Source organism: Phyllosticta citribraziliensis (assembly GCF_038025025.1).
Source record: "Phyllosticta citribraziliensis strain CPC 17464 chromosome Unknown J3D65scaffold_5, whole genome shotgun sequence".
NCBI classification, from domain to species: domain Eukaryota; kingdom Fungi; phylum Ascomycota; class Dothideomycetes; order Botryosphaeriales; family Phyllostictaceae; genus Phyllosticta; species Phyllosticta citribraziliensis.
This window is the reverse complement of record NW_027117342.1, coordinates 293,729-307,410: the sequence shown is the minus strand read 5'-3', so window position 1 is coordinate 307,410 and position 13,682 is coordinate 293,729. Positions and strand designations below refer to the sequence as shown.

General features: G+C 56.9%; 2 protein-coding genes across 2 annotated transcripts; one reads left to right on the top strand and one right to left on the bottom strand.

Moving 5' to 3' along the window:
• The first annotated feature begins 5,833 nt into the window (after nucleotides 1–5,833).
• Nucleotides 5,834–7,885, top strand: J3D65DRAFT_587391 (uncharacterized protein). The gene is made up of 2 exons (XM_066797765.1): nucleotides 5,834–6,843; nucleotides 6,897–7,885. The coding sequence occupies exons 1-2, from the start codon at nucleotides 6,280–6,282 to the stop codon at nucleotides 7,518–7,520; spliced, it is 1,188 nt and encodes a 395-aa protein (XP_066655819.1). The 5' UTR covers nucleotides 5,834–6,279; the 3' UTR covers nucleotides 7,521–7,885.
• A 766-nt stretch (nucleotides 7,886–8,651) lies between these two features.
• J3D65DRAFT_316444 (uncharacterized protein) lies at nucleotides 8,652–13,674 on the bottom strand. Its single transcript, XM_066795310.1, has 4 exons — nucleotides 13,468–13,674; nucleotides 13,233–13,372; nucleotides 8,800–13,182; nucleotides 8,652–8,740 (listed from the first exon to the last, which is right to left on the bottom strand). The coding sequence occupies exons 1-4, from the start codon at nucleotides 13,496–13,498 to the stop codon at nucleotides 8,708–8,710; spliced, it is 4,587 nt and encodes a 1,528-aa protein (XP_066655818.1). The 5' UTR covers nucleotides 13,499–13,674; the 3' UTR covers nucleotides 8,652–8,707.
• Nucleotides 13,675–13,682: the final 8 nt, after the last annotated feature.

The following is a 13,682-nucleotide window of genomic DNA, read 5'->3' as shown; positions in this document are numbered from 1 at the left end:
GGGCACTCCGTCTTCAAAGCGACCAGGCACGCCCTCATCTAAGCGGCCGGGTACCCCATCGTCTCAGCGTCCTGCTACCCCGTCGTCCAAGGGACCCGTTGTGACGTCGACGGTCGTCGTCGCTCCTACGAGCCGCGGTGGAGTTTCTACACCTGCTTCTTCACCCATTCGGCCGTCTTCCAAGCGCCCTGGCACCCCATCTTCCAAGCGCCCCAGTACCCCATCTTCTAAGCGCCCCGGGACTCCCTCATCTCAGCGCCCTGCTACCCCGTCGTCTAAAGCTCCCGTGGTGACGTCGACGGTCATTGTCAGCCCCACGAGCAAGAGGCCAATTACGCCTACCCCGACTTCTAAGCGCCCCGGTACCCCATCTTCTAAGCGCCCTGGCACCCCCTCGTCTAAGCGGCCGGGTACCCCATCATCTCAGCGCCCTGCTACCCCATCGTCTAAGGCACCCGTGGTGACGTCCACTGTGGTCGTCAGTCCCTCGAGCAAGAAGCCAGGCACGCCCTCGAGCAAGAGACCCATTACGTTTTCAAGCAGACGACCAGGCACACCTTCAAGTAAACGACCGATCACACCTACCAGCCCCGGCCCGCGCCCAACGCAATCTACTCCCAAGCCGGTTGTTACTTCAACGGTTGTTGTTGGACCGTCCAGCAAGAAGCCAGTCACACCTTCAAGCAAGAGACCTATCACACAATCGAGCCGCGGCCCGCGTCCACCAATCTCGACTCCAGGTAAAACTAGTTCTAAAGCACCGCTTTCCACGCCTGGCAAGTCATCCTCACCTAGTTCTAAACAACCACAGTCCACCCCCGGAAAGTCGGTTACCCCTGGTCCTAAGCCTACCCCCTCGAAGTCGCATCATTCGCATTCGTCGATCCACTTCATTACACACACCGTGGTCGTCGATCCCGCGTCGAGCAAGGGTCCCGCAAAGCCATCGGAAATCCACAGCCATCCAAAGCCCCCCCACAGCCATCCGAAACCCAGTTCGGCGAAGCCCACACCAGTCATCATCACTTCGTCCACCCCCGTCCCAGTCGTAGTCACGTCTTCGACCGTCTTGGTCTCAGCCTCGTCGATTCCGATTATCGTCGGCTCCTCGTCGACCGTCATCCCCGTGGCGTCGTCGTCGACGGTCGTCATCGTCCAGACTACGTCGACGTACTCGCCCGTCTACATTACGGTGACGGCTACACCAAAGGTCGTGACCGTCACCAAGGGCGGCCGGCCGCACAAGACCAAGACGGGCCCGTCGGCGCCGCACCACACGCCGAAGAAGGGCAAGGATAGCCAGTTCTACGCTCCCATCCAGGTCGAGGGCACCAACAACACGGTCAACGTAATCCTGGTGGACGGCAACTACTACATCAACTCGGCGGGCGACTGCGGACCTGGCTGCAAAGGCAAGAGGAACCCCAAGCACTTGCTGTCCCGCCAAGCGCACAAGGTGCCCGTTGGATACAGGCCCGTCCACGATGTGCTTCCCCGCGGGATCCTCGACAAGTTCAACCGCGATCAGATCAACGTGTACGCGCCGAATCCATTCGACCACAGCGTGTACTTTGTCAAGTTCTGCCGCAAGTGCTTCATCATCCCGGTGCAGTTCAACGGCAGGTTCGTGGCGCCGCCGCTTGACAGGAAGGACAAGGACCGCATGATGCAGATCAACGTGAGGGGCGCCAAGTGGTTCAACAAGGAGCGGTCCGAGGGCTGGTACACGTTCGGCGACTCCAAGTGCCTCAGCTGCGAAAGAGGCTTCCAGTGGCCCTACTCCAGGGTCGACGTCGTGACAGGTACGCCGACGACCAGCGTGACCCACAAGAAGCGGGACAGCGTGCCCACGCCGGATATTCAGCCCGCTCAGCCAACTCCAGCTCCCTTCACCTTCACGCATGGCGACCGCTTCCACTTTGGACACGGAATCATGGCCGCCGCCACGCCCCAGCCCGTCGTGATGATGGTGCAAGAGGCCGACGGCCACATTGCGGCAAAGGACGTCAACCCGTCCGGCGTCATGCCCGTCCCCGCCGACCTGCCCTCCAGCTCCGACCTGCCGTCGGACGAGCCGATCAAGACGGACGGCAAGAGATCGGCGGCCGTCAAGCTGAGCTCGGCGACTTCCATGTCGCTGGTGCTCGCACCGATCGTCATGCTGGCCCTGGCCTTCTAGGCGGTCGTTGACGGACTATACTAACCACCAAAAGAAAAGCTTTCTTTAATGTTTAATCGTCGTTTTCCGTGTTTTGCGTCTCCGAGGGGCAGGGCAGTCAGTCGCCTGCGCGCTCGTCCGTCTCGAGGTCTTCTCGGAATAAAAGTACGCCTTGAATCTCTTTCTATCTCTTTCTCTATCTCTCTAGAGATATCTCTCAAAACCTCGCTCCGCTTCCTCTTCCTCCTCCTCGCCGTCCATCCATGGATCCATCCATCCATCTCTCCACGACAAACCACGACACCACCTGGACACAGCAGCTCCGCAACCCGACTATACTTCACTTCACATTAATCCAATTACACACCCACCCCACGAACGCGCGCACACACGCACCCTCCCCGCGCACCAACGGCGCGGAGCCGAGCAGCCAGACAGACGGCCATTATAATCGGGCCGTCGACGGGCGAGTTGTTGTTTGTGGAGTAATATACGCAAGCGCTGCAGCTGGCAGCGGCAGCGGCTTCTTATCACCCTTTATTTAATCACAGCAGCAGTGGTAGTGCCTAGACGACACGCCACGCCTCCGACTCGGCAACAGCGAGGCAGCGGCAAGGCAGCGGCAAGGCGGCGAGGTACCCGACAGCCTCGCAGCCTTCGCAGCCCAGCTTAGCCTACGCCGCCTGGTCTGGCATGGCATGGCATAGTCTGGCATGGCACACACTGGCTATTTACACGTACCTGTAATACTAGCAGTACCTGTAATCTCAGGAGCAGCAGCAGCAGTAATAGTGTCTAGCCGCCACGCAACGCCTCCGGCTCGGCATCAGCGAGGCAGCGGCAAGGCAGCGGCAAGGCGGCGAGGTACCCGACAGCCTCGCAGCTTTGCTTAGCCCAGCTTGGCCTACGCCGCCTGGTCTGGCATGGCGTGCCATGGCATGGCACACACTGCTTCCTCTTCTTTCCCTAATCCTTAATCCCTAATCCCTCACAAACAACACAAACATGTACAGGCAGAGCAGGGGGCAGCTGCAGAGGTCGATTATCATCGCGACCTCTTGGTGCGCGGGAAGGGGGCTTTGCCTTTGTCGTGGGGTTCTTTTGCGTTTTTTGTTGCGTTCGTTGCGTTTGGGGCTGACTGGTTGACTGGTTGTTTGTTGTCTGTTGTTTGTGGAAGGTATAATGGATGGAGTGGATGAGATGGATGAGGAGACAAGGGAAGGGAAGCGGCAACATGATTCTTAATCAGAGAGAAAGAGAAAGAAAGACACGACGAACCCTGATCTCAATGGTCGACCGACCGACCATTAAGACCTCGGCTTCATTCGATAGGCGACTCGATGTCCAGATGGTTGACGGAACGGCAGTGAGTCAGTCGACTGGCTGGCTGGCTGTTTTCCTTCGGGGATTCTGCAGCGTTTTGGCACACGGAACGCTCCACCTCAGGTTGAGAGGAGTGCAGATGGGGAGAAAAGTACCTACCTTGTTTAGAGAATGAGATTTGTTCGACTTATATTTTCCCCTTTGTGCGTTGGCTAAAAAGTGTGCTTTGATATTTTCTTCGATTTGAAGCATCTCACGACGACATCACAGCGACGTGGAGCAGTGCATCGAACAGGCTTTGTTTCTTGACTGCCTGTCAGACGTTGCGCTCCTTTCCGACTCCAAGGCCAAACGAGAGAGAGGAGCAGACTCGTGCTCAAGGTCAGCTGTCAAGCGGCGAGGATAGAAGCGCGCGGTAGCTGCCAGCCCAGCCAACCGAGCAGGACCGCCCAAGGATGCGATCGCAGCCATGGCATCTTTGTGGTTCGCGTCAACTTGTTTGCGAAGGGCCTCGAGCGCCATGAAATTTGGGTTCGCCGCGATGCCGAGGCGGTAGCCAATGTTTCGATCAAGGGCACAGGGAGGACGTCTAGAATCGTCGATGTCGAAGTAGGCTTCGTTGCGCAGCATCTCACTTGAATCCTGTGAGAGGGGATTTCGTTTACCAGTCTCGCCTCTTACTGTCGGCCTGCTACCGTTACTCCTCTCTCGCTTGACCTTGCCATGTTCCTCATCACTGAGTTCATTGCAACACGGAGCATCCCTTGGTAGACTCCTCTCTTTCTTCAGTCAATCGACACGGACGCAAGCGGTCGGTCCCAGGCTACAATGAGCTCGAAGCCGCAGAAAACAAACTCAACAAGAAGACCAAGCGTGGCAAGGCAAGAAAATGGCGGAATCATTTCCACGGTGTCCGTCCCTCTCATCAATCAATCTCGCCTCGAACAAGAAAGACTCGAGGACGGATCGCTGCCCCCGGTCGGCAAACTCGGACAGCAGTACATTCTGAATGTGGACCTCAAGAGGTCGTGCCACTCCTATGCACGTCAAAACGCTGGCGGTCAGCATGAGCGGCTTCCGCACGTTCCTCATCGACGAAAGCCAGCCTCGGCTCCAAGAGACGGCCAGCCGCATGACGGACACGTTGTAGCTTCGTGGTAGGGCGATGTGGGTTACATGGAGGCATTCATCAAACTCGTTGACAAGATGGACGAGATGGGAGTTGCTTACCCCGAGATCGAAACCATGCTGAAGTTCATTGCTGATCTTCACCCGGAGAGGGCTCAGCCCAAGGCCAGGGCTAGCTGCTAGGTGCAACTTGTTTTTCTTTTTTCAGCGGCCTGTAACGATGGACGTCGACTTGACTCGTCCATCGACTCCCCGGGTCTGGCTGCGGCAATGGACGACTGCTTCCTAAGCGCAGCTGTAGCAAGCAATGAAGGTTCCATATACATCTCTACATCACCCAGATAAAGAATAGGGGAACAAGTCAGATGGCAAGACGCCGGGTGAGCCCAGGACTGTTTCTTTTCATCGGCAGCCCTCAGTTCTTTGTTTCGGTTTCTTTCTCTTTCTTCTCCTTACTTTACCTGTGCATCCCTGACAAGGTCTCCTGACTAGAAGCATTCAGCTGCCACGGCGAGAGAATGGCCATGCATGCACAGTGAAACGTCTTTGCGGACAGGAACAAGGAGCACTCAAGCGGTAAGCCACAGAGATGGATGCTTCTTGTGTGCCGACCCTTGCGAGGTAGAAGCGCTTCGAGGAAGATGATGGTGGCACGTCACAACGCCCCTTCTCTTTGTTTCTATTTCCAAGCATCTCCCGGGTGCACTGGTCGAATACGTGCGGCAGGGTAGCGGGCACGTCAGTAACACAAGGCCGTTCCAGCGTTTTCGTGGCGACAGCGACAACGCTCTCTCGCTGCAGCCGATGGTCGGAGGCATGTAGTCGCATGGTTTCAGGCGGCAGTCCCCACATGGAAAGAGGAACTCAGGGACGTCAGAGCCCCAGAAGCGGAGGATCTGCAAAGGGGAGTGACCGGGCGGTGTGATGGACGCATGATGGCCGCGTTGGAAGTTGATCGAAATGATCAAGAAGGAGGTTATCTGGGGTTAGGTAATCCAGGGGGTTCAGGGGCAGCGGCGCAGAGTGATCGGGTGAGGCTGGCACCCGCAGTCGGGGGAAATGAAGATGAGGTTGATGACGGCGACGTTGGTGTTTCGCCTTCTAATGCCATCTTGCAGGGCGATTGCGTGATTGCGTGCTGGGTTTCCCCTTCGGGCCTAGCTGGCCAATAGGCGAGCTTCCCGGAGCGCATCGTCTGGGGAAGCTTCAACCACATCCCACGACCCTCAAGACATCGTCCAGCCCCGTTACGCGCGTTTGGACGCTTGCGTGCCTCTGCGCCAGCGTCATGCACCGCTCAAACATGCCTCGCTTGTTCCGCGCGTCCAGCCTCCTCTCCTGCCCGCTCTCGCGCCGCGCAGCTATCCACGGCAGCTCCTCTCAGCCCGATTCGGACCTGACATGAACAGTGCAGACCAAGTCTGAGTCGAAACGCTGTGCTGGCCGGCCTTTGTCGCAAGATGAGGTGCTGGCCACGGCTCATCGCGCAACATCCCTTCCCGATGTCACTCATTGCTTTGCCTTCTCTTAATAACTCCGAGCGTTATAATAAAGAGCCCGTCTGCGTCTTCAAAGAGAGTCATTCAAGCACACCATCCTTTCACTCTGCCTATCTGTCTGCCTAAAAGTCCCACTCCCTTCTTGCTATCCTGCCATTTTACTCGTCCGCCATGGCTCCTTATCTGCAAGAGGACCCTGTTTCCCAAATCACCGACACCAAGCCCGCCAAGCCGCTGGCTACCAAGTCCAACGTCCTCAACTACGAGCCCGGCCGGACCGTCGTCGAGAAGCACGAGACGTACGAATATGACGACCTCAAGCCGCGCTTCCCCGACGTCCATTGGCCGGATCTCGGGCCCATCCCCTACGAGGACAAGGGCATTAAGGGCGATCCGCAGTTCCGCAACCTGCTGGCGTCGGCCACGGACGTGTTCGACTACAACCCCAAGATCGGCACCGAGATCCACGGCGTGAAGCTCTCGCAGCTCACCGATGCGCAAAAGAACGACCTGGCCCGCCTCATCGCCGTCCGGGGCGTCGTCTTCTTCCGCGACCAAGACGATCTCGACATTGACAGCCAGCGCGAGCTGGGCGCCTACTTTGGCCAGCTGCACAAGCACGCCACCACCTCTGTTCCCCAGCGTCCCGGCCTGGAGGACGTCCACGTCGTCTACACCGAGGGCAACAAGGACCTGCGCTCGCTCTTCACGCCCACTTTCCTGTGGCACTCTGACGTAAGTGCCAGCCCATCTCTTCGTCGCCACACCCGCTTACCAATGCCAAACAGGTCACCTACGAAGTGCAACCACCCTCGTACACATCACTGAAGCTGCTGTCCGGCCCGCCTCGCGGCGGCGGCGGCAACACGCTGTGGTCGTCGCAGTACGCCGTCTACGACGCACTATCGCCGCACATGCAAAAGTACCTCGAGAGCCTGACGGCGCTGCACTCGGCCAAAATCCAAGCCGACGGGTCCAAAGCCATGGGCCGGGCCGTCCGCCGCGACCCCATCGTGACGGAGCACCCGCTCGTCCGCGTGCACCCGGTGACGGGGTGGAAGTCCATCTTCTACAACCCGGGCTTCGTGACCAAGATCGTCGGCGTGCCCAAGACGGAGAGCGACCACGTCATCTCGCTGCTCAACGAGCTCATCGCCACCACCAACGAGGCCCACGCCAACTTCTCCTGGAACAAGGGCGACGTCGCCTTCTGGGATAACCGCATCTGCAACCACTCGGCTAGCTACGGCTTCGCGCCGCATCGCCGCCACGCCGTGCGCGTCTGCTGCCAGGCTGAGCGCCCGTACTTTGATGCTGCCACCGGCAAGAGCCAGGAGGAGGAGTTGTGCGCCAAGTACGGTTTGCCCCCTGTCCCCAAGGACGGCTCGGGCGTTGTCAACTACAACGACTAAAGCTGTCAAACAAGAGTTGTGTTTTCATTGAGCTGTTTGATCTTTCTGTGGCATTTCTAGCGAGCCGGGGCGGAACGGGGCGTTTTGGGGCGTTTTGTCTTTCGAGCCTGTTGTTTGACTTGTTTTGTTTTTGATTTGAAGGATTTTGCATCTTGTCTTGTCTTTCTTGCCTACCCATGAGTAGCAGCGGGAGCGGCGCGCAGTGTGAGCGCAAGCATACACATCCATCCATCCACATTTGTACATGGTAGATACCGAGGGCCACGTGCCATCATCGTCTGGAGTTTTATCCGATCAGCTTTTTCCGAAACTGCATTACAAGCAAAGAGATTACATGCAAGAAACAGTCTGAAAGTGAAAGGTATCTGTCTTGTCTCTCTCTTTTGTGATAAGAATTGACAAGACTCGGACTGCTACTTGATGGATGGATGAGCAGCCGTACACATGGCGCGAGAGAGGATAAAAACCTGACTTGACTGCCTTAATACACTCACTTATTCACCGACTCACCAATGTACCAATTCTCCGCGCTCAACAGCCAGGTAAACAACGTCACATTCAGAACAGGACATTCAGCTTTCAGGACAATTGTTGAAATTGCATGCGGTATATCTGACAAGAGACGAGAAAACAGTAAGGAGGTCGCCGCCTGCCTCCATCCCTACCAAACCGGCCGGCCGTCAACGCAACGCAACGCAACGCAAAACAAAGCCAAAAACAGGAAGGATCAAAAGCAAAAAAGCAATAAGCAAAAAGCGACCGACTGCCTACATATCCACCCATCCATGCATCCAGCTACATAGCTAGCTAGCTTAGCTGACTGGATACGATACGCGCATAAACACCAACCAGAGATGAACAGACCAGACGTGCCAACCCACACATTTCGCGCAAAGGAAATATGTACAGATGAAGAGATCGATCCAAGGAAAAAAAAAAAAAAAAAAAAAAAAAAAGCAGAGCAACCGAAAAGGATTCGTGTATTGCAGTCAGTGGCGGCAGTGGCTCACCGTCGCTACATCTCCGACCTCCAAACTAAAAAACGCCATCAAGAAAAAAAAGAGAGGAACCAATAAAGCCATTCGTTTGCAAAAACCCCCTCAAATGTCGCTTTTCGTACATGTCATGCAAGAACAAACTCGTGAAAAGTCTCGGGACGAGACAAGACCTGAAAAGAGTCTCGCCCGCTATGACTCGTCTTCCTCTTCTTCCTCGCCAGTCTGTTGCAATACGAGTCAGCAAATGTGCAAAAGGTATCAATGACGGATTGTTAACTTACGTTGTCGTGGAAGTTGGTGCCGTGCGTCGTCTCATTGATGACGCCCTTGCGGATGCAAAAGTCTCCAAAGCGCTCGCCCTCGTTGCGCTCAGTAGCGTAGCGCTTGAAGAGCGGCTTCAGGATGGCGAGAATTTCGTCTTCCTTAATTGACGACCGGTACAGCTTGTTGAGACGCTGCCCGTGGTAGCCGCCGCCGAGGTACATGTTGTAGGCGCCGTACGCCTTGCCGACGAAGGCGACTTCGGCGAGCCAGGGACGCGCGCAACCGTTGGGGCAACCGGTCATGCGCATGACGATGCTGTCTTGTCTGAGGCCAACCTCCTCGAGCGTGTCCTCCACCTTGCTGATCAGAACGGGCAGGTAACGTTCGGACTCGGCCATGGCCAGACCGCAGGTTGGGAAGGCAACGCAGGCAGAGGAAGAGAGGCGAAGGGCAGAGAAGTTGGTATTGTCGAGCTTGTACTTCTTGAGCATCTCCTTAATGTTGTCGAGGTCGTCGTCGTGGACGTTGGAGAGAATCAAGTGCTGGTTTCCAGTCAGGCGGAATTGACCCTTGTGGACCTTGGCAATTTCGCGGAGACCCGTCTTCATGGGGAATTCTGCAGTGTCCTCGATGCGACCGTTCTCGATGAACATGGTAAAATGGTTGAGACCAGCCTCGTCCTTGATCCAGCCAAAGGTGTCAATGTTGCTCTCAAACTTGAAGGGACGCGGCTCGGCGAAACCCTTCTTGCCCCAGTACTCCTCGACCTTGGCCTTGAAGGTCTCGACACCCATGTCGTCGATGGTGTACTTGAGACGGGCATGCTTGCGGTTCTTGCGGTCTCCGTGGTCGCGTTGGACAAGCATGACCTTTTCGCAGGCAGTGTGAACCTCGTCAGCAGGAACGAAGCCAAGCATGCTGCCAGTCCTGGGGTAGGTCTTCTTGTTGTTGTGCGTCGTTCCCATACCACCGCCGACGAGGACGTTGAAGCCCTCAAGGCGACCATCCGCACCCTTGATGGCAATCAAACCAACATCGTGAGCGTAGACGTCCGTGTCGTTGGTGGGAGGAACGGCAATCGTAATCTTGAATTTTCTGGGAAGATATGTGGGGCCGTAAAGCGGCTCATCGTCGACGACGGCGTTGCCGGCGACCTGCGTCTTCTTGTCGTCCTCGTCCGTCAGCCAAATCTCGTGGTAGGCAGTCGTGGAAGGCAAGAGGTGGTCGGAGATCTTTTTGGAGATGGCGTGGACCTCGCGGTGGAACGCGCTCTGGCTGGGAATAGAACTGCACATGACGGTTCGGTTGACATCACCGCAGGCGGCAAGAGTATCCATGAGTGCGCGGTTGATGGCCTGCATAGCCGGCTTCAGCTTGGTCTTGATGATTCCGTGGAACTGGAACGTTTGGCGAGTCGTCAGCTTCATGGTCTCGTTGCCAAGAGTGCTGCTAATCTCGTCCATCCTGACCCACTGGTCGGGAGTGGAGACACCACCAGGGAGACGGCAACGAATCATGAAAGAGTACGCAGGCTCGAGACCCTGGGCCTTGCGCTCATCACGCACGTCACGGTCATCCTGCATGTAGGTACCGTGGAACTTGGTGAGCTGCTGGTCGGACGCCGAGATGGCCATGGTCGAAGTGTCTTTGAGGCCTTCGAGAATGGTACCGCGGAGGAAGTTGGACTGGGTCTTGATATCCTCGTTGGTCATTGGCGGAGGCTCCTCTGGAAGGCCGTCGACCTTGTCAACGCCGAGAGCTTGCCAAAGCTTGGGCTCCCACTCGCCGTAGCCAGTCTGGAATCCATCAGGATCCTGGTCGTCACCGAGGCCGCAGTCAGTCATGGCCTTGCCACCAAGAGTGAGCAGGCGAGAGTGCAGGTCCTTGGCAGGCTTGTTGTAGTAGATCCTGTCCTCCTTGCGGGGCCAGTAGTGGCTGTCACCAAGACCAAACACGGCAAAGTTGACCGATGCGAGGTCAATGTCGGTCGAGTTCTTGACGGCCTCCCAAAAGTTCCTTCCGTTTTGCGGGAGTTCACCCTGGCCAGCAGTACTGCTAATCAAGACAATGTTCTCCTCGTTGTTGATGTCTTCCAGAGGGTAGTCGTCCATGGACATGACCATGGTCTTGAGACCACGAGCCTTGCCCCGGTTGCCCAGACGCTTGGAAACGGTCTCAGCGTTGCCGTTGTCCGAAGCAAAGAGAATGGTCAGAGGCGCGCCTTGCAGGCCCTCCAAAAGCTTGCCATACGAGTCCTTTGCTTTTCTCTTTTGAAGCTCACGGACCTCGGTGCCGTAGGAAGAGGAAAGATTGGCCGAAAATTGCGGGTGCCTCTTCATCAGCTGAGAGAGGTAGTTGTCACGGCGAAGGAACTCCTCGAGCTCCTTCTTGATTCTCTCAGAGTCGAGCTTGAAGTTTTCCTCGTTCCTGTCCTCGGCCTTGGGGTCCCAGCGGTAGAGCGGCCAGTATCCAAGGTCAACAGCCTTCTTGGTCTCTTGGAGGACAGTGAGGGGCGAGTCGTCCTCCTTGCTGTAGGGCAGGTAGGCCAGGACGACCGAAGGACCATCAAACTTGTCGGCTTCAAGCATGGCCTGGAGGACTTGCGTGTACGAGCTGTAGACGGCCGTCGATGCCACGTAAGCGTTGCCAAAGTTCATGGCGTACAGACCAATGTCCTTCTTTCTCCTGGCCGAGTCGGCAGCAGCGCGCTCGGAGTAGGGGGTAGAGTCGACAATGAGCATGTTGACATTCTCACCCGAAGCCAGGACATGGTGGACACCCGAGTTGCCCAGGTCGTAGGCCCAAGCGTCGGATCCAACAAGCCATTGGGACTCCTTGCGGAAAAGATTCTTGGAGCCTAGGAGCTTGCTGGCGGTCTCGGAAGCATCCGAAGTCAGCTTGGAGATGACCTCTTCTGCAAGAGCCTCGACTTTGGCAACGTCCTCCGCTGCCAGAGCCCACTTGGAGAGTGATTGCTTCGCCTCGTCCGACTTGAACTCGCCCGACTTGGAAGCCTCCTGAGCCTCGGTAATGAAGCGCTTGCGGTGCTCCAACCGGGCAAGAAGCGAACCGAATCCGTATTCCGGAGTGGCAGCAACCTGCGCGGAAATGCCTGCATGCTCGGAACCAAGCTGGTTGGCAATGTAGAGGCGCTCCTGAAAAAGTTGGTTGAGAATCTTCATGTAGGCATTCTCAAGCTGGGGCTGGCTGAGCTCCTGCTCGCTAGAAGGGGCAGGAGAAGGGCCATCCATCTTGCCAATCTGCAGGTTCTGAATGGGCTTGTCCGAGTAAAGGTTTTGGAAGACGCCGCGGAGAGCCTGGCGCACGGTAGCTTCCTCAATGTAGCCAAGCTGATGGCCAACAATGGTGGGAGAAGCGCCGCTGGAGCCCTTGAGCGAAATCAAAAGATCCATGAGAAGCGGGCCCCATTTTGTCGTCTTTCTCCGCACTTGCTCCAACACTGCAAGCTTCTTGATGGACTTGGGAAGGATGCTCGACAGTTGAGCTCCCAGCCATGGCCGGTATAGCCGAACAGTCACTATGCCGGGGTTCGAGTAGTCGCCACCTGCCTCGTCGAGCTCCTCGGCAAACAATGCCGTGTCCGAACCGAAAATGAAAACAGCAGCCTCAGCGTTGGCAGGGCCAGTGTAGGCAAACGGCTGGTATTCGCGACCGGTAACCTCCTTGACAGTCGACCAGATGCCGGAAACGAGCTTGAAAATGTCGTCCGAAGAGACTGGCCTGGCCGAGACCGACTCGACAGTCGTGGCAGAAGAGACGGTGCTCTGCTTGTCACTAGCGGCGCTGCTACCGCGCCTCGAAGAACCACTTCCTGACGACTCGCTGGGAGAAGGACCACCGGCCTGATCGGGCAGGGTCAGGCTTTCACTGACGGTGCCATTGACCTGGGATTGGCCACCGAAGGTGGTGACGGAGGCAACTCGGCCCTCGTCGGCGTACAACGTCGTCTCTCCTGATGTCGTGTTCTGGAACACTCTTGCGGCATCCACATCCAAGACCTTCTTGACAAGTTCTCGGTCCTCCTGAGCAATCGGCTTTGCGTTGGATGCAACAGAAGAATCGAAAAAGTGAATGACACCCTTGCCCGACTTGATTGCGAGGGCGTGGGCCGTCAGAGCGAGGTCCTGTGCCTCTTGCAGCGACTCGGATTGCAAGAATGTGAAGCCGCACTGCCTGATGGAGGTGATGTCCGAGTAGTCAGGGTAGCCCGTTGGCTGCAAAGAGACGTGGATGACGACGGGATATTGGGCGAGCTTGTAGAGGTGGGGTATCGATTTGACGAGGATGGAGGAGGGGGCGGTGACGGAAACGAGCTTGCCAGAGCGAATTGGCTGGAAGACGGAGAGGAGAGGGTCGGCATTCTGCCTTGCGGGCAGAATCTGCGCGGGGTCAGCTTTTGCAGAGATTCGGGGTGTTTGCGGAGGTGTACCTCTGGGATGCTTTTGGCCACGACCGAAGGCGCCTTGGATGCGGTCAAGGCGGAGAGGTGGGCGGAAAAGTCAGAGTCCTGTTTCAAGGACGGCTGAACAGAGATGACCACATCGCTGGCAAGGTAGGCGATGCGCGCCACTGGAGGTGGTGGAGTGGTCAGCGACTGAATTCATTGTTTGGTTGCGGCGAAGTGCGGGCCGGCTTGGTGATGCGGGGCATGGGGCTCGACGTACCGGCCTCTCCAGCATTGGTGACAGAGCCCATGGTTGCAATGATGGTGTCCGGTGGGCGAGCCGATGCTGGGAGAGAGTGGAAGGAAAAAAGAGAGGACGGATGGGGCGACGAGAGGTGGAATGGCGAGTGGTGGGCAGGTCAAAGGCCGGACGCCTGGATGGGAAATATTATGCAAGCGCGGCTCTTTGACTGGGACTTTTTTTGCGTTGCTAAT

Bases quoted from the DNA above. Each gene is read 5' to 3' on its own strand.
- J3D65DRAFT_587391 (XM_066797765.1), top strand. From the start codon at position 6,280: ATGGCTCCTTATCTGCAAGAGGACCCTGTTTCCCAAATCACCGACACC. The intron at 6,844-6,896 runs GTAAGTGCCAGC...AATGCCAAACAG, and splicing joins CTTTCCTGTGGCACTCTGAC to GTCACCTACGAAGTGCAACC.
- J3D65DRAFT_316444 (XM_066795310.1), bottom strand. From the start codon at position 13,498: ATGGGCTCTGTCACCAATGCTGGAGAGGCCG. The intron at 13,183-13,232 runs GTACACCTCCGC...GACCCCGCGCAG, and splicing joins TGGCCAAAAGCATCCCAGAG to ATTCTGCCCGCAAGGCAGAA. The intron at 8,741-8,799 runs GTAAGTTAACAA...GTATTGCAACAG, and splicing joins GCACCAACTTCCACGACAAC to ACTGGCGAGGAAGAAGAGGA.